The 20,434-nt window shown below is 39.7% G+C and overlaps 2 protein-coding genes across 3 annotated transcripts in view; one reads left to right on the forward strand and one right to left on the reverse strand.

Moving 5' to 3' along the window:
- Positions 1-14,344, reverse strand: part of ADAM9 (ADAM metallopeptidase domain 9) — a 148,575-nt gene extending 134,231 nt beyond the window's left edge. Inside the window, exons 1-3 of one of the 2 annotated variants that reach the window (XR_009259106.1) lie at positions 14,007-14,344; positions 3,844-3,941; positions 566-624 (exon numbers count right to left, since the gene is read on the reverse strand). Coding sequence is in view for 1 of the 2 variants with exons in the window: in XM_058720617.1 (XP_058576600.1) it covers positions 566-624; positions 3,844-3,941; positions 14,007-14,103 (254 nt within the window). In the remaining variant the exon portion in view is untranslated. The remainder of the gene's footprint in view (positions 1-565; positions 625-3,843; positions 3,942-14,006) is intronic. The other variant, XM_058720617.1, reaches the window with a different exon arrangement.
- Positions 14,345-14,589: 245 nt separating this feature from the next.
- TM2D2 (TM2 domain containing 2) lies at positions 14,590-19,692 on the forward strand. The gene is made up of 4 exons (XM_058720624.1): positions 14,590-14,937; positions 15,722-15,809; positions 17,439-17,554; positions 18,970-19,692. Exons 1-4 carry the CDS (start codon positions 14,711-14,713, stop codon positions 19,181-19,183), a joined length of 645 nt encoding a protein of 214 aa, XP_058576607.1. The 5' UTR covers positions 14,590-14,710; the 3' UTR covers positions 19,184-19,692.
- Positions 19,693-20,434: the final 742 nt, after the last annotated feature.

Raw genomic sequence — 20,434 nt, forward strand, 5'->3', positions numbered from 1 at the left:
AGCTGACAACATTAGTGTCCCTATTAGAAGAGACACAAGAGAGCTTGCTCCTTCCCCACCCTTCACCCCCCACACCAAGGAGGCCATGTAAGTGAACACAGCGTGAGAAGATGGCCATCTGTAACTCAAGGGGAGAGTCCTTGCCAGACACCAGCCCATATAGCACCTTGATCTTGGACTTCTGGTCTCCACAACTGTGAGAAAATAAACTTCCTTTTTTTAAGTCTGTGGTATTTTGTTATGGCAGCACTAGCAGACTGATACTAACTATTAAAGACTTCTTTACCTCTGCTCAATTGTTCCTTGGGCCTATCACAATTAAAAACTTTTCTTCTGAAATACAGCTTTCTGTAAATTTATTTTCCCTTGCCCTAATGTCAATGGAAACACCAAATAGTATGGCTTTTTCCACACTGCTACTCTTGTTTTCCTCACCTTTTTATCCATCTACTAAACAATATCTAACTAAATATACTATTTAAATATACTACTTAAAATATACTTTCTTAAAAATATATATTTTTAAACAAATTACCAAAAAGCCAAAGTAAATTAAATTTCTTACTTGTTCTTTTCCAAGTGAATAATATGCTCTTTTCCTTCAGCTTGAATAATATAAGATACCTAAATGCACAGAGGAGAAAAAAAACAATAAAACACCATCTTATAAATTACTTTTCAAAAACAGGTATTTATAAGATACTGGAAATTATCCTGAATTAAAATAATTTAGCACTGACTGAAATTGTTTTATAGAACTTTATAACTGTTCTTAATAAAAATATACTCTGACTGGGGCACCTAGGTGGCTCAGTTGGTTAAGCATCCAACTCTTCGTTTTGGCTCAGGCCATGATCTCGCAGTTTGTGGGATTGAGCCCCTCATCAGGCTCTGCGCTGGCAGCAGAAGTGTGCTTGGGATTCTCTCTCTCTCTTTCTCTCTCTCTCACACACACACACTGATCACCCCTACCTTCCTTTAATAACTTATTGTGGGAAATCATCTGCATATCCATCTAAACTCTTCTTAAATTCATTTATAATTCAGCTGTAACTTCAGGGATTATTTCTATTAAGTCTGTCCAAGTATTACCTACAGTATAAAGTAATTCTTCCTTTTGTTTAAGTGAAATGAATTTCTTAGTTTCAAGAGATTATCTCTAGTTCTAATTATCCAAAAGCTGACATTCGTACGCTTTTATGATTTTGTATCTTCACACAGCTTACCACATTTCATCAATCCTAAATCACACATTTTTCCCCTCAAATGAACATCTCCTGAATTCAGGATGCATCATACAAAGGCAGAGCAGTCAAACTGGTAGGACTCTGTTTCTTTCTTAATTAGTGGTATATTAAACAATAGTGTGCCTTACAATGGACAGCATCTCAGAGCCAATGAACTAAGGTAAGACAACTTGCACTTACACATCCTGAAGTTCATGGGATCCTCTTCTCTACCTCAAACAACTCTGAAACAACTTCCCCAGCAACTCACCACTTCATTAGTGGGAAGCATTTCATGTGACCGCTAGAAGCATGAGATTCCACTTTGCCTTAACTCTTTAACAAAACAGGAAGTCATGGAGGGACTCAACAAATAATATTATTAGAAGTGTTCTCTTATTTTCCTGTCTCTGGACTCTAAGTTAACATTTTGCCAAGAAATAGCATGATCCCCTCTTCTAGGGCTCATCAACATCTCAATTCTAAGGCCTAGACCAAGTTACAGAATCTGGCACTCTGCTTCCACATCTGAATGCAAGTCTGTGATCTACTTCGATCACAACTTAGGCATCAAAAATACCAAGCTCCTAGTTACAAACTTCTGGTGACAAAAAAGACAATGGAAATGAAAAGTACAGCATAGAAAAAATAGTAAAATGGTAATAACATTGTTTGGTGACAGATGGTCACTACACTTAACATGGCAAGCACTGAGTAATGTATAAAATTGTTGGATCATAATACTGTATACCTGGCACTAATATAAAACTGTATGTTAATTATACTTCAATAAGAAAAGGATGAAAACTAAAAATAAAATGAAAGAAAGAAAGAAAGAAAGAAAGAAAGAAAGAAAGAAAGAAAGAAAGAAAGAAAGAAAGAAAGAAACAACAAAAAAATACTAAGCTCCTTCCATTGTCATAGCTTTGGCATGTGCTGTTCTATCCTCTCTGCTCTTGGTCAGTCATATGATATAAAATCACCACCATCATGTCATCTGAGAAAAATTCTGAAGAGTCTGAGGATTGTGTCATAATGCTATATTCCTTCCCCAAATATCTGCCTGGATTGCTCATTCCCCTGCTTTACTCAAGGGTCACTTTCTCAGTAAGGCTTTTCCAGGCTTAAAAAGTACAAACCCTCTTACCCCACCCTTACCCTCACCCAGCACTCGTTATCCACCCTGCTGCTATAATTTTCTCAAGAGCACGCATTACCACCTTAAGTAATCTACATCAATCTACCTTAGTTCTTTGTTTTTTGTCTCCTCCCCCAACCCCACTAAAATGGAAGCTCCATAAGAACACGGATTTTGTCTGTTTCGTTCACTGCCATAACCCTAGTGCCCAAACAGCACTTCTACTTCTCCAAATATTTATCCAGGCACATGAATGACATTTATTATGATCACAAGTATCTGTGTGCATAGTCACTGCGCTAAAGAGTGAAGAAGAGGAGACAAATGAAGCAAGTATACATTAATTCTATTCAAGTCAAAACATAATCCAATGGCAGTATGTCCAGCTCAAAACAGAAACAAGGAAGAATTCTAAATTGTAGGGTTATTTATTCCTTACTTATAGAGAAGAAATGGGTTGAATGATCTACCCTAGTGGTAGTACCTGGAGGTTACTAAACCAAAAAGCTCCTGACTCTCAACTCCAGTGTTCTTTTTACGAGCTCCAGCCCCTACACAATGTTCGAGCTACCCTCTTTTTATGAATATATCAGCAATTCAGATATAATTAACAAAACTCTAACCCTCCTTATCTATTACTGTTAAATTACAGTACAGTTAAATTATGCTTCTATAAAGTTGAAGAATTGGAGAAATCAGTTGAAATCCAAACATTTTTTCTGAACTTTATAGTAGGAGAAAATAGTATAAAAAATAATTTTTGTGCATTGGGTTACAGCGTTCACAGCACAGTAATGTTTCTTCTGATATGGAGATAAAACACTTTTGAGTAAACATTCCCATTTATGAAATATATACATGTAACATACTACTATTCTACAGAGCCTGTGAAGATACAGTACGAAGTATTCTTCCTATCACAAACTAAGAGAGGTTCATTCTTATTATTATGAAAAGACCACTGTAACCATCACCAGTGAGAAAAGGGTTACAAATCTGTATAATCAGGGGCGCCTGGGGGGCTCAGTCGGTTGAGTGTCCGACTTCAGCTCAGGTCATGATCTTAGTTCATGAGTTTGAGCCCCATGCTGTCAGCACGGAACCCACTTGGGATCCTCTGTCCCCCTCTCTCTTTGCCCCTCCCTGCTCACGCTCTCTCTCTCAAAAATAAATTAAAAAACACTTTTAAAAAATCTATATAATCAGCATCCTAAACTGGTCATAGAATTTTATTTAACTGACTATTTCATTCTGTTATGTTTCAAGTTGACCATTTGTCTTAAAAAAAATAAGAAACTACTAAGGATCAATATATCACTTTAAGTAGAGTAACGGCCAACAGATATCAGTGCCATATGTATGGTGGTGCACTAATCACTGGCCAACACTACTCACTGAACCAATACCTACTGAAAATAACACACCTATCTTTAAAAAAAAAATTTTTAACACATACATATTTCTTAAGAGATAACTTGCCTGTTCTGAAAAGGGCCTAGGGGCTTCTCTTCGTTCTCTAGTTAATCTCCAAGGAGTTATAATTTCATAAGAAGAGAGATGTGAGGTCTGTTGAAAACCTACAGAAAAGGGAAAAACAAATATTATATAACAAATGAACCTGAAAAATTAAATGGTACCAAAATGTAATGGAAATCAAAAGCTTTATGTCCAAATCACAAAAAAAATCACGTGACCTTCACATATATACCTGTGTGTGTATGTGTGTATATATACACCATATAATTTTATACAAAAAATAGCAATATACCTGATAAGTATGAAGGGGAAAAATATATTCCCTAAAAAATGATGTAAGTCTTCACAGTGCATACACAGCAATAATTTTCAAACAATTGTTTGCTATTAACTCTTTTTCTTAGAAGAAATCTTAAGGTATAGACACAAGAAAAAAAAAAGTGCTTTGGTGGGAAAATAGAAGGAAAGCATCTGGAGCCTAGCCCATTCACTCATCTCCCATTTTCCACCTTCATCCAACACAAATGAAATCCCGAGACAGTATTGGAATACCTATGAAACAGACCAGGACAATTAGAGGGAAAAGTTGCTTTCAATGTCTGATGGATTAACTCTAATAAATATACACTTAACAATGCAGCAATTATCTCAAATGAAATTACTGCCACAAATCTGTCCTAAAAACTAAAACTTGTGATAAAATTTATTAACAGTGAAGAACTCAAAACCATCATGCAGCCTTACTCCCAATTCCAATCCTGTTCAGTTTACTGCACAGTAGAATCATATCTAAGTGGAGGTTGGGTTCTAAAGTCATCACTTGAGAAAAAATTGAGTATAACCAAAATTTCCCAAATTCCTTAGAAGACTTCTCTTACTGGAGTCTGAAACAAAGTCTCTCAATACATCCAACATAATATCTGATGGCATGTCAATTTTTTTCAGTGAATTTAATGAAGTAGATGGTTACACCTAAGGACCATGGATGAAAATTCCTTGTCTCTGTATGTTCATATGTACCTAAACCACATCCAGTATGAGGAGGCTTCAGTCTAGCATATACAAACAGGAAGACTAATGCAAGAATAGTCACATTCTTCACTCAGTAGATCAATGTATGAAACAATTTCATTAAGTGGAATTTCTTCAACAAATGCCCAAAAAGGGGGGGTGGAAGGGTGAAAGAGCCTTATAATTTAAAGAGCCTTATAGGGGCACCTGGGTGACTCAGTTGGTTAAGGGTCTGACTTCGGCTCAGGTCATGATCTCATGGTTCATGAGTTCGAGCCCTGCATCAGGCTCTGTGCTGACAGCTCAGAGCCTGGAGCCTGTTTCAGATTCTGTGTCTCCCTCTCTCTCTGCCCCTCCCCTGTTCATGCTCTGTCTCTCTCTGTCTCAAAAATAAATAAACGTTAAAAAAAAAATTTTTTTTTAGTAAAAAAAAATAAAGTACTAATTATCTAGCATCTCCCAAAGCTCCTTCCTTTTCATCAGCCTTACTAACCCCACACCTTAGAAAGAAGACTACAATTCCTTCTTACCTGGTCTCCCTACTCCCACTCTCTTCCTTGAATCCAACCTGTGTGTTCATTTACCCATTAATTGTTTATGTCCCTCAGATTTCTCAAATACAAATGAAAATGAAGTATTTATAGCTTTCTCCAAGATAACACTGTATATACAAATGTCTATAACCTTGTCTAGTTTGAGATTTTAAAAGATACAACAGAAAAACAAATTGTATTCTATCCAATACAATACATATAATACTAACAGTTTTCAAACTCTTTACCCATCTTTAAACACCTTATGTCTTTATAATATGATATACTATCTAAATGTGGATTCAAGCCATTACATAAAAACACCAGAAATGGATTCCAATACTCACAAAAGCAACCATGAGCTTATCCAAGGCATATTTATAACATACTATGATAAAATATCATTCAGATATTTGGAGTTATTAATTGGGAACCATGACAAAAGAAATCCATGGCCTTAATACATGCCGGCTTCAAATCACTAGCTAGAAACATCCTTAATCCCATCCACGTTAATTGAGGTACAGGACTACTTCCTCACCCAGAATAAACCTTTCAATGACTTCTGGGTTTTTTTTTTAATTCCTAAAAATACAAGTTTCAATATTATCCTTAATAATTTCACTCTGGATCATGTTAATCTGTTCAACTACTAGGACAGTCAGTCACTCTAGAAGTGGTATTGTTAACAGAACCAGACCCTTGTGCTCTCTAGCCAACAGAAACTGACAAGGGGGGAGGCGGGGAGCCTGGGTGGCTCAATCTGACTCTTGGTTTCGGCTCAGGTCAAGATCTCACAGTTCATGGGATGGAGCCTCATATCGGACTCTGTGCTGACAGCATGGAGCCTGCTTGGGATTCTCTCTCTCCTTCTCTCTCTGCCCCTCTCACTCTCTCTTAAAATAAATAAATAAACATTAAAAAAAAGAAGAAGAAAGAAATTGACAAGAGGCCGAACAGGAGTTTCAAGCAAGGCTTTTATCAGGGGCTTCTGCAGGAGCAAAAGGCAGGGAACACAAGGCAAAGTATCCTTGGGCTAGCTCCCTGAAAAATGTCCAGGGAAAGTTTTTAAAGGGGCTGAGGCAGGAAAGAGGTGACATCTTAGCACATAGGGGCAGGAAAATACAGAAAGTTGGGCCCACAGGTAGTTGACAGACCATACTTCATACATGGTATGTTTCATTTGCATGTTAAGTTAAATTTTTAGCATTACATTGAGGAGAAAAGTCAGTGACAGGTCAGAGCTAGGTCCACTTGGCTCTAACTGGCCTGGTGTTTACAGGAGCACACAGGCTGTAAATTGGGTCCTGGAGCTTGTTACAAGCTTGTGGCTTTTGACTTCCTGATCACATGCAGCCACCTGCAAGCTGGACTAGAGAAATGGGTTATTGCCATTGGTGCTCTGAGAGGGTTCTGAGTTTGTCTGCAAGTTTCAGTGGCACGAACAGTCGGCAGGAATAAAATTATTTTAGTGAGTAAAATAAATTAGAAGCTCTGTGTGACAAAAAGTAAATCATTGTGTACATTTATTTGCAACTTCCTCTGACTCTAGAATGATTTCAAAATAAAACCTTTTGAAAGTAAATCGTTACAGGCAAGAATACATATGCTAAGAGGCTCAGGCAACTGTTAAACTAGAAGCTAAACAATATGCAACTGAAGTTTTCTCATTACAACTCAGAAGAAACATAACAGAGAAAAAGAAACATCTCAGAACTACAAATGGGCAGGCAGATAATTTAAAGAGCTTTCAATTTCAAACAGGTTAAATGACTTTAAAATGTCATACAGCTAGCTTCAGGCCAGGTCTGAAACTATGATCTTCTACCAAGACTGTTAGCAAAGAATAACAATCCAGTATAGGAAAGTAACATTCTTTCTGTCCTTTTCATTTTAAAATATAATTCTTGATAGGAAAAAAAACAAAAAAACAGCACCACAATTATCCTTTATTTTTAATAAGACTTTCAAAATTTTAGCAACCAAAAAAAACTTCTGTATGTGGAGCCATTATTCCAATACTGACTTCTTGGTTTTAAAATCCAAGGATCTTTCTGAGTCCCATAAGGAGTTCCAGAACATCATAAGAAATTGCACATATTTTTTCCCAAATTCCTTTCTCTCTTTTTTTTTTTTTTAATTCCAAATAGAGGCAACCTTCTCAGGGTTGCCAATATGCCAAAACAATATGTTCCCCATGTTACTATAAAGTAAGTATATGCACATTATTTGTATAAAGCTTCAACCTCATCACTGCTGACATTTGGGACCAGAAAATTCACTGCTGTGGGGGGCTGCCTTGTGCAATGTAGGATGTTTAGTAGCATTCATGGCCTCTACCCACCAGATGCCAGAAGAACCAACAGTGTGACAGCTAAAAATATCCCCCACATGCTTTCTGTGGGCAAAACTACCCCCAGTTGAAAATCACTGGTATAAAGATATAGTTCACAATGAAAATACAAACCTCAATACAATCAACTAGATGGAGAATACAAATTTGTTATTTTAGAATTTGACAAATAAGCACACTGTCAAAAACCACATTACCGGGAAACATGGGCTAGAGACAAAAATAAGAGCTGAAACATGAAACTTAAAGAGTCTTAAACTTAGTGAAAGAAAAGAAAGGATGTTAGTTGCACTTTTCTTCCTCTAACTCCTTAGATCTTTCTATGAACTCTGTTTTGGAGAAAGTCTATGTTTCATAATAGTAACTGTAGTAGAGGGCAACAAGTTAAAAGAATTGTACTTAATTGCAAAGCAAACAAACATGGGCTTTTCTCCTTTCCTTCCTGCCTATTATACAAACAAACAGTCACCTTTAAGTATTTTCACTGTAGAAGATAAACCCAAGTGCCACATATAGTACAAACAAAATAATTCTGTTGCCCAAATTATTTCTTGAAGAGAAATTATTGTAATTAGATCCATAAAACGCTGTTATTTTGAGCCACATATTTCCATCTCATTCAAAAGGTCAATCCCAAGTGTGTATATATATATGATATATATCATATATTAATAACTATATTTTAAAAATTATAATTGCCACTGCTATGTCCTACCTTTTTACATTTTTTGAGTGTTGTAATTTCTTTCCACATTTACTTGTCTTCACATTTAAAAATAAACAGGGGCACCTGGGTGGCTCAGTCGGTTAACTGTGCAACTCTTGGTTTTGGCTCAGGTCATGATCTCATGGTTTGTAAGTTCCAGCCCCGCAATGGGCTCTGTGCTGACTGTGCAGAGCCTGCTTGGTATTCTCTCTCCCCTTCTCTTTCTGCCCCTCCTGCTCACTCACTCTCTCTCTCTCTCAAAATAAATAAACTTAAAAAAAAAAAATCTTAAAAAAAAAAATGCCCCTTTGGGAAAACCACCAACCACTTATAAGATTTAATGCCCTCAAGAACTTAAGTTCCTCTAGCAAGGAATTTAAGTTTTTTGAGACAAAGAATGATATATCTAGTAAGGATGATAATCTTATTGATCATATGTTTCCTACCCTGCTACAGGGTTGAGTAAACGACTTTTTACCTTTATATCTATACATACATAGATTTCTTAATTGTTAATTATCATCTACAACCTGAATTATGCTTTATTTTCTTTTTTTTTTTTTTTTTATTTTATTTTTTTTTTATTTTTGGGACAGAGAGAGACAGAGCATGAACGGGGGAGGGGCAGAGAGAGAGGGAGACACAGAATCGGAAACAGGCTCCAGGCTCCGAGCCATCAGCCCAGAGCCTGACGCGGGGCTCGAACTCACGGACCGCGAGATCGTGACCTGGCTGAAGTCGGACGCTTAACCGACTGCGCCACCCAGGCGCCCCTATGTTTTATTTTCAAGATTAACATCTTTTATATCAATTTTCTAAAAATCCACATGGTCCACATATTTGTCATTTTAGGGGCAATGCTATATTTCTTTTTTTTTTTTTATGAAATTTATTGTCAAATTGGTTTCCATACAACACCCAGTGCTCCTCCCAATAGGTGCCCTCCTGAATACCCATCACCCACCCTCCCCTCCCTCCCACCCCCATCAACCCTCAGATTGTTCTCAGGTTTTAAGAGTCTCTTATGGTTTGCCTCCCTCCCTAACTTTTTTTTTCCTTCCCCTCCCCCATGGTCTTCTGTTAAGTTTCTCAGGATCCACATAAGAGGGAAAACATATGGTATCTGTCTTTCTCTGTATGGCTTATTTCACTTAGCATCACACTCTCCAGTTCCATCCACGTTGCTACAAAGGGCCATATTTCATTCTTTCTCATTGCCACGTAGTACTCCATTGTGTATATAAACCACAATTTCTTTATCCATTCATCAGTTGATGGACATTTAGGCTCTTTCCATAATTTGGCTATTGTTGAGAGTGCTGCTATAAACATTGGGGTACAAGTGCGCCTATGCATCAGTACTCCTGTGTCCCTGGGGTAAATTCCTAGCAGTGCTATTGCTGGGTCATAGGGTAGGTCTATTTTTAATTTTCTGAGGAACATCCACACTGCTTTCCAGAGCGGCTGCACCAATTTGCATTCCCACCAACAGTGCAAGAGGGTTCCCGTTTCTCCACATCCTCTCCAGCATCTATAGTCTCCTGATTTGTTCATTTTAGCCACTCTACCGGTGTGGGGTGGTATCTCAGTGTGGTTTTGATTGGTATTTCCCTGATGAGGAGTGACGTTGAGCATCTTTTCATGTGGGCAATGCTTATATTTCATTGAATGGTTGTACTGTACACTGCTTAGCCACCCTCTCAGGTAGCTGGGATCAGAGCTTCTATTCACAACAGGATTCCAATGTGTCAATGAAGCCAATGGAACAGGCTCTCCAGGGGTCTACTTGCACGAGGGTTTTAAGGAGCTACAAAAAGGAAAGGGGGGAAACCTCCTAAAATGAGTAAAAACCTCATTAAAAGAGAAATGTGTCAATGGGAAAAAGGCATTTCCCTTATTGGGAGTGGATTTTGTCCTACAGTATGACAAATGTCTGGCAGTGGCATTGCTTACTTATAAACTAAAATACTCTAATCCTTAAGATAAATATAAACAAATACAAAAACAACTGCAGATTTAAAAACTAACCAAATTGGGGCACCTGGGTGCCTCAGTTGGTTAAACGTCTGACATCAGCTCAGGTCATGACCTCGAGGTTCGTGGGTTCGAGCCCCGCATCGGGCTCTGTGCTGACAGCTCAGAGCCTGGAACCTGCTTCGGATTCTGTGTCTCCCCCTCTCTCTGCCACTCCCCGGCTCATGCTCTGTGTCTTTCTGTCTCTCAATAATAAATAAATGTTTAAAAAAATTTTTAAACCTGACCAAGTTAAGTGAACTTCTCAGGTTTCCTAACTCGCTCTTAAAAGGTCTGATTCAAGCAGTATCTCATGCAGGATCACTTCAGAAAAATGACTAGACTAAAATAACAATGCCACAAAATGTAAAAGAAACTAGAATAATCTCTCAATATACAAACAAGACCATACAATTAGATTTATTTATGAGGCAGTCCTATAGCACTGACTCTATGGCATAACTCCAAAATTCTGAGATATACTACGTATCAAAGGGGGAGAAAAATACCATGAGGCTATAGTTATGTCATGTATCAGTGCTTGTGCATATTCCAAGAAAAAGCTTTCAATTACTTAGGGCTTGCATATTTGGGGAAATTTTCTAATAAACCAGGATTTTTAACAAAAAGCAGATATAAAGCCAACTTTGGTAAGATAAAATTCAAAATTCTTTTTGAAAACTATTTTGAACCCGGCAACTTGTTTTGTATATATTTTAATTATAAGAGTTTTATTTTTTACTTAAAGTTGGAAAATCAGACTATCTTTAAATTTAGAAGACTGCATTCTCCGATACAGCAAAAACACAAAGATATCAAATTCAAATAATTTGCTGGCACCCAAAAACAAAATGAGTATGGACTTAAGCTCTTACTACATAGTTCGTTTTATAGTGATTCACCATGAGTAAGCTTTAAAACTCAACGTCTTTAGAATGCTAGTCTTAAAAAAAAAAAAAAATTCTAGGGTCTGCATCATAACTACTACCTTAAAAGAGAAAATCAGAAAAGGTTTCACACCCAGTTCCCTTTGTTATTTTTTCACAATGATACAAAGTTACCTTTGTCAGCCTCAGTTTTGTTTTTTTTTTTTTAAGTTTACTGTAAGTGTCAGCCCTTTGGAATTTATACTGCATTTCCTCATTGACACGTTACAAATGATCCTACCAAAGCCTGTTTAGCTTTTAGTGTTACTAATGTGTGGGTGGTACTTACTGAGTCCTCAAATTCTTCATTAGCAGAAAATGTTTCAGTGCATGTTTTAAACATCCTGTATTGCAAAAATTTAGTCAGCTGATTTTGGAAGAACATTCCCCTAGGGAAACATGAGTTGACTCACTGCACACTATTACAAAGGCCTCTCAAATGGTCTCTCACAGCCTCCAGTCTCTCCCTCCTATATTCTGTCCTCTACTGCCTTTGCCAGTTATCTTAATCACAAATCTAGTTATGTCACACCCATATTTGAAACCCTTCTTGCCCAAAGAACTTCTTGGTAAAGTCCAAACCTCTTAGCATGAATAGAAGGCGCTCTCCAACTGGTACTAACTTATCTTAGTTTCTTCCTAGCCTCCCTTTCATGTAGACTGCCTGCAGACATTCTCATCATTCCCTAACAAGTCATGTTCTTTCATCCTTCCATATTCTTGTAAAAAGTTTTTTCCTCTTAGAATGAACTCATATCCTTTTCCTTGAACATTCCCTAATGTACATGAGTTCAAATACCACTTACACTATAAAACCTCCCCCGAGATTTTATATATCGCCCAGAAAGTCTTAGCACATTTACTCACCTTTGTCCCTCCATAAGCATTAAGCATTTTGTTCATAGGAGCTCGATAAATGTTGACTAAATTTTGAAAGTATACCCATGCTTAAATGAAGGGACTGGCCATAAATTGTTAAAGCCACAGTTAAAAGCCATAAGGGTATTCCATTCATCCATATGCAGGTATGCAATAATACATACATTAATATTGGAGCACCTGGGTGGCTAAGTTTGTTAAGTATCCAACTCTTGATTTTGGTTCAGGTCATGATCTCACCGTTCATGGGATCAAGCACCACGCTGGACTCCAGGCTGACAGCTGATAGAGCCTGCTTGGGATTCCCTCTCCCTCTCCCTCTGCCCCTCCTCTGCTCACATGGGTGCACATGTGCTCACGCTCTCGCCCATGCTCTCTCTCTCAAAATAAATAAATAAACATATACTATATATAAATAAACATATACTATATATAGTCCTATTTACATTTGCAAACACTGAAAATCATGGATTACTAAAACTCCAGATAAGTAATATACTACACCTTACCTACTGATAAATGTTAACCATCTAAGAAAAGCACAGCAGAAACAGTCTTAACCAAAAAAGATATGGTGTCTTCCCATTCAATAAAGTTTTAGTATTTAGAGCTTCAAAATTCCAACAATGGGGCAAATTTACTTAATTGGGAAAAAAAAAGTAAGAAAAAAATTTAATTAATTTCCTGAAGGTCAGCAGTCCTACATTGAAATCTTCTATCATCACCTTTGCACAACTCTCAAGGCAACGATTCAGTAAAAACCCTCATTCTCCATACTTTAGGGCTAATAAAGGAAATACAGCCATGCAAACAATAATTTAACGCAAGAGCCAAAATAAACAAAGAAGTTGTTTCCAGAAACAAGCTAGAGTGTTAGCAATTTGTTTCCACTATGTCTGGGCATCTCCAGTATAAATACCTTACATATTCAAGGGAAGTTTCACAATTCAAAGGCGATCTCACATAAATGATTGAATTCTTACGGTAATCCCGTGAGTTAAGCAGAGCAGGGATTATTTTTACGGATTTAAGACATTATGAACCCAGTAAAACCACAGATAAAAGACTGTTTGGCTATACAAACACAGCACCTCGCTTCCAAAAAGAAGTACTCTTTGCTACAGCAACAAAATGGCCCAAGACAAATGGGCGACCCCCCTTTATTCCATCACTAAATTTAGCTCTGTGAACCTACAAGGGACTCCGCTATTAAAAAGAACGTCAAAATTTCAAATTATGATAACCTGGAGCAAAAGTTCCATCTCCCAGTCTATTTCCGAGTGACATTAACTCTACAAGCAAAACGAAGCTCCATTTCTCAAAGCAGTTCAAACAAGAACACACCCTCGGCGCGCACTCAGACTCCAAAGCTTTCAGCCGACTCCCTGAGATCAGAGTAGGTCCCAGAGAAGTCCCAAGAGAGTCTGGGGGACCCAGTTATGACGAGATGGGGGTGGGGCGCAATGCAAAAAGCTCCGCCGACCAGGAGACGGAGGAAGAGGAACCAGGCAGGAGAATACTGACAAGAAGGGTCTGGGGCGCCAGACCCCGAGCTTCGGGTCTGAGCACTGTCCACACACAAGCAGGAGTGGCTCCGCCTCCCGACCCCAGGTCCAGTCCCCAGCCAGGCCCCTCTGCTCCCAGACACCACAGGGTAACTCCGAGCGTCCCAGCCCTAGAAACAGAAATCTCAGAGGTCCCTGGGAGAAGGGGGGGGGGGGGGGGGGGGGGGCGCGGACACCCACCTGGCCGAGCCCCACCGAGGACTGGGCCCACCAAGCCAAACAACAGCAGCCACCGGAAGCGGAGGACCCCAAAGGGTGAGCCCGCACCCGATCCCATCGCGGCAGATTCCGCAGGTTCCACTCAACACTCGGTCACTTCTGCCTCAGCGTGCTCCATCATTTCCCAACCCAGACGGGGCCCCAGAGCTGGCCGAGATGCGCGCGCCTGGAACGAGCACGCGCTCGGCACTGACGCAACTTGGCTCCAGTCCGAGCTCGCTCCCGGCATCGCGCTCGCTACGCTGACGTAAAGAAAAATCCAGTCGCCGGCGGGAGAAGGGGATTTCTGTCCCAGCCGCTAAAACCCTCACTAGCCTACCCCGCCCATTCACACTAACTGCCCCGCCCACTACCATTTATGCCCCTCCCCCTCCGCTTCCAGGCCCGCCTACTTTGGGCGTAGAAGGACCTAATTGGAGGAAGTACCCGGAGGTGGAGCGCAAGACCCAGAAGCGGAATTGAGGAAAAGCGAAGGGCAGCCCCGCCCGCTGCGCAGCCTTTTCTGATTGGTTTGCGGGCATTGGGCGGAGCACACCCATTGGCTGTTTGGTGGCGAGGAGTGGGGCTACGCGCGGAGAGGCCTGACCTGGCAGGACTACCTTGGGTCGGCTGTGCTGGTCGAGCTTTGCTGTTGAGGTCGGGTCTCTTCCACTGGGCCCGGGAAGATGGTGCTGGGTGGTTGCCCGGTGAGTTACTTACTTCTGTGCGGCCAGGCGGCTTTGCTGCTGGGGAATCTACTTCTGCTTCACTGTGTCTCTCGGAGCCACTCACAGAACGCTACCGCCGAGCCCGAGCTCACATCCGCTGGCGCCGCCCACCCAGAGGGCTCCGCCGGCGCTCCGAGCTGGGAATATGGCGACCCCCAGTCTCCAGTCATCCTTTGCTCTTACCTGTAAGCTACCGAGTCGTCGAGGTGGAGATGGGGCCAGGGATATATGGGTGTTGGGGTTGGGGGGGAAGGGAGGCTGCTTTTTTTTTCAGACCCTCTTCACCTGAGGACCTGATGGTCAACACGCGGGAGGTAAATACCATGACAGGTTTCTCACTCCTCTCACCCGTGCAGGGGAAAACCTTGGGTGTCAGTGGCAGATCCTTTGGGATCCCGAAAAAGGAAAACTAGCAAGGAGTGACCTCATATAACCTCCGGAAGAAGGGTACGAGGTTGTGCCTTCTCTATCCTGCTCCCTTTAACTGAAGGAGAATCCGTCGTATGTGCTGGTACTGAGGCACAAATGGAGTAAATTACTTATCCTTGCCTACAAGGCACTTTCTTTTTTTAAAAAGCAATATCCTGTTGCAGAACCAAGTTTTTAACATCTCTTTTTAGTCCATAAGAAAAGGCGTTTGGGAAATGCAAAAGAGAACTGGGAATCCTTTGGCTTCAATTTTGCTCCCATAGCCTTGTGGCTCTTTGCCTAGGGAAGAGGAAGCCTTGGGAGAAGTAGAATCCATGTAGAAATCAACCAGAAACACTCCCTTTCCCCCAGTTAAAGGATGGCTGTTTGACCTGCTGTTCTTCAGTCTGATTGACAGCAACTCTTGGGTACAGTCAGAATGAAATTAAACCCTAGAAAACTTGAAGCAATGTCTCTTGCTTGTTTTGTTTATATATACATAAACAGCCATTTGCAAAAACCATATGAGATGGTGATCATGATCTTACTGGTGATTTACAGACCTGATGAATTTATAGAATGTGACGACCCAGTGGATCATGTTGGAAATGCAACTGCATCCCAGGAACTCGGTTATGGTTGTCTCAAGGTGGGTTTTTATTTTGTTTTATAAGCAAACTCTTCCATAGAGAAATAGTACTAGGTAAATGCTGTTATAATAAAAGTATAGGGGTATGAAGTTACCTTTTTGTAGACTCTATTAGAATGACTTACTGGAAATTTCCATCATGGCCAGGGTCATTAACTGAACATGACATGTCACTTCCTCAGGAAGAAGCAGTGTCTGTGCCAAAACTACCCAGGTGCACAGACTAACCTGTCTTTGATTCTTTGGGCCATTGAGATTGACTGATAGAAAGCTATTATGTAACCTCCTCATTATCTTTCAAGTGTGCACTTGGCTGAAAGAGCAAAAGAAAGGTTTATGCACTTTCTAAAACCAATAATGGATTGAGCTGTATCTTTATTACACATGCATTTGGGGCAGTGATCGTTTTTTTCACCAGGCAAGCAGTTGCCATCTACTTCCTGTTTTCTTAGGAAATAGATGGGGTCTATCAGTATATGCCTTTGTAGGAGGTTATAGTATTCAAGGAGAGGCCTTTGGTAACAGTGGCCTCTTGATGGAAAAAAGCCATTCATTTCCATTAATAACATCCAACTTAGTGTCCCCAAAACCAGTCAAGTTCATGTACCTTCCCCTCGTATTATGCAGCATAATGCAAGTCAAGATTCAATCAGGTATAAGAGTTATGGGAAAACATTGTTTATACTAAATCGGAGACAAAGGAATAAACCTGAAAGTAGCAAGACCAAAAACGCAACTCTTACTGCAATCATGTGTAAAGAAGTATTTTCAATACAATGAGATCTTGTTCTATTGATAATTATCAATGAAGGTTTGAGTTAGCATTATATAGAGATCACTTACTTTTGCCCATTTTAATTAAAAACCGAGTTGATCCCGTGAAGGCACTCAAACTGCTACTTTCCCCAGAAGTCCTAGAGAACCAGTACTCAGGCACCTGAATCCCAGGGAAGGTATGATTTCCAAGTCCCTTCCCTTTGAGGATGCTCCAATGAAAACTAGTGAAGTACTTAATAAGGTGCCAGGGGAGAACGTACAGCTGTGCTTTCTCTACTAGAGTTTAGTTACATAAATGGTAACAGGTCCTGTTCTGAAATTTTTTTGCTGTAATTTAAACTAATAAAAAAATGTACTGTAGATATTTGATAATCACACATTCATGACCTAAATAGAATTCTGAGTCAGCTGATATTCTAAGTTTTTTCCTAATTATGTTCATTTATAATATATAAAGCAGACTTCTAATACACATTGACTTTTTAAATACCCATTTCCAAACGCTCCAGAATATGTTCTTTTTCCTGTAAATATAGGATAATTAAAGCATTGTGTCCATCTGTTCTAAATGGCATTTAATGAAACTGATTGTAAAGGTTTTTACTATATTATTAAAGAAGCCAGTCACAAAGAAGAAGAAAAAAAGTTTACTTAAAACAATGCACAATTAGGGTGGAATAGTTTAAAATCCCCTTGAATCACTAAATTCCTTGCTCTTGAACACAGCTTTACCCCAACTTTGTTAGTATAATTATTGTGCTGAGTCACCTTTTATTAATGAATATAAAGATATATTTTGTATTTACTTGCTTTGGTGAATTTGGATTGTTTGTTTTGGTTGTTATGGCACAGTTTGGTGGTCAGGCCTACAGTGACGTGGAACACACTTCAGTCCAGTGCCGGGCCCTAGATGGGATTGAATGTGCCAGTCCTAGGACTTTCCTACGAGAGAATAAACCTTGTATAAAGTAAGTGTTACTTTGAATGGTTTGGTTGGTAATTAGAGGTACAGATGTTTTTCTTGTCATCTCTTGATGTGACTTTTTCTTTTAAGTGTTAAATGGGGCACCTGGGTGGCTCAGTCAGTTAAGCGTCTGACATCCGACATCGGCTCAGGTCAGTGATCTCACGGTTTGTGAGTTCAAGCCCTGCATCAGACTCTGTGCTGACAGCTCGGAGCCTGGAGCCTGCTTTGGATTCTGTGTCTCCCTCTCTCTGCCCCTTTTCCACTCGCTCTGTCTCAGAAATAAGTAAAACATTTTTTAAAAAGTGTTAATTAGGGGCACCTGGGTGGCTCAGTTGGTTGAGCGCCCAACTTCGGCTCGGGTCATGATCTCACAGCCCATGAGTTTGAGCCCCCACATCGGCCTCTGTGCTGACAGCTCAGAGCCTGGAGCCTGCTTTGGATTCTGTGTCTCCCTCTCTCTCTGCCCCTCCCCCACTCGCATTCTATCTCTGTCTCTCTCAAAAATAAATAAATATTAAAAAAAAAATTTTTTTTAAGTGTTAAAGGGGCAACATGATTACTACTGTGCATAATCCATGGACAGGGGCAATGTGGTTATAAACAGAGAGGACCCTGGACCAGAGGCCAGAAGTTTTAAATGTCTCTTTCATCAACTAGCCAAGTGCCTTTGGATGCCCAGAGACTAAATCCCTCCCTAACCTACAGAATAAAGAAGTTGGACCAGATGATCTAGTGCCAAAATTCTTATGATAGGTATAAATCCTGTGAAAATAGCCTTAGTATTTCAGGAGTAAAGGTTTTATTATGAAAAGTGTGGGTTTCTCTCCTTGAAATAAGTTTATCTTAAAGAATTAGGGTCATTTCTGTAAATTTTGCTTGAAGGCACAGAATGTACAACATTTTCTAATGAAGAGTCTGTGATATTTAGTGATATTAGGGCAACTGCAATTGAGTGTCATTGCAGTATGTAAGACCCAAGTCCTTATTGAAGAAACCTCACTTTTAGTTGCCACAAAACAGCAGAAGGGTATACGGAGATCAGTATTCACCTGATGAAACACGACAGCACTTCCTTAGAGAACTGTATTCAGAAATGCAGCCTCAGGAGCCTGCCTGTGTCAGGGAAGGATGCGGGCCCAGACTCCCCTCTACCAGACTGTCTACAGAGCAAATGTGCTTCACTGTTTCTTGTCTAATCCAAATCCATATTTGTTCCTATAGGTCCCGGGTAGTGCTCTTTTACAACACTAGACCAACTAGAGATTTTCTTCGGGGGGGGGGGGGGGGGGTGGAGAGGTATATCCGAGGCTACAGAGGAACTGCTACACTATCTCTTCACTTATGTTAAGTTCGTTAATCATTAAATGTTTTAATTTTCATGTGGTAAACATCTTCCTTTTCATTCCTTCTGTCTAGATATACTGGACACTACTTCATAACCACTTTACTGTACTCTTTCTTCCTGGGATGTTTTGGAGTGGATCGTTTCTGTCTGGGACACACTGGCACAGCAGTAGGGAAGCTGTTGACACTTGGGGGACTTGGGATTTGGTGGTTTGTTGACCTTATTTTGCTTATTACTGGAGGGCTGATGCCAAGTGATGGCAGCAATTGGTGCACTGTTTACTAAAAAGAGCAACTGTCATGGCCCAGAGAGGCACGTCTTCTGAATTCATCTCTCCAGGCTCAAAACTCTTCCTTGATGCCAGACCTGACCATTACTTTCCCTCTTTGGAGGGAATGGGTTTGGCTAGGAAGGTTTCTCTGGACTCCGGGTTTTCAACCCAAATTTTACCTTGCAGACTAGAAATGACAAACCAACAGTGTTTGGGAATCAAGTGTGTACCTTTCCTCATGTACAAAATATAAAGGATAGTGACTAACTTATAAGCTGCAGAGGGGTTTGCGTGCTCTTTATTTCTGTACATTGCTGTATCTTTAATACTTTGGAGCAAGTGGACCCAACAAGATGAGCAAATGAACCTTGTGCCTTTTGTGACCCTAAATCTTCATGCAGAAGAGATCTGAAGCTGAACCGTGAAAATCTTCAGCAGAAGTAAAATGGCTATGGATTTTAATACACACTGAAATTCTGACTTTCTTAATTTAAATTGCAGAATAAATTTTGCCAACCTGGAATGCTGTTTGGTACTTTCAGTAGGTAGAATGAGACTCAAAATTCTGTTTGTTTTGCCAAAAGCTAGGCATTTAAAATGAACCACTCCGTTAATAATCCTACTGTTAACATCACTATTTTGCCCCAGAGGCAGTATATACAGTACAATAATTTCTTCATTTCAATTATATTTTGAAAGCCCAACAATATCAGTCATGTCTGGGTTAAGCTATCCTCTTGGCTATCCTATCCAAAAATTAGTTATTCACTAGTTTAGAGAGCCTACGTTTTAGGCTGGTAAAAAACATATCATACACCTAACTGTAAAACTATTCTTCACAATTATGTAAGATAAGGTGAAAGAAAAACAGATGCTTAAAGGACAGAATTACTAAGTACTGGGTAGAGTTAGGATGTGATTTATGGGGACAAAGAGAAACTGAACACATTCTGTCAAAATAAGTGTGGTTCCAGAAGCTCTCACTGTGGGCTATAGTAGTCAGTAGGGAAAGAGACAACCAGGCTTTTGCATTCCCAAATCACTGGGAATAAAAGGAAATGTTCTGAATTATAAGTGGTTTTAAAAGCTTAGTTCCCATCCTTTGCAATTTAAGTTGAAAAGAACTGCTAACTATAAAGTAAAAGGAGGACTTTGTGGACAAACTAAGAGCCTGATATTCAGGATAAATTCTAGAAACAATCAAGGTAGAAGTACTCAAAGTTTAGTCCCATAATAGTTGACTTAAAGACCAAGAATCACAGTTT

This window comes from Neofelis nebulosa, chromosome 3 (genome assembly GCF_028018385.1).
Source record: "Neofelis nebulosa isolate mNeoNeb1 chromosome 3, mNeoNeb1.pri, whole genome shotgun sequence".
NCBI classification, from domain to species: Eukaryota; Metazoa; Chordata; class Mammalia; order Carnivora; family Felidae; genus Neofelis; species Neofelis nebulosa.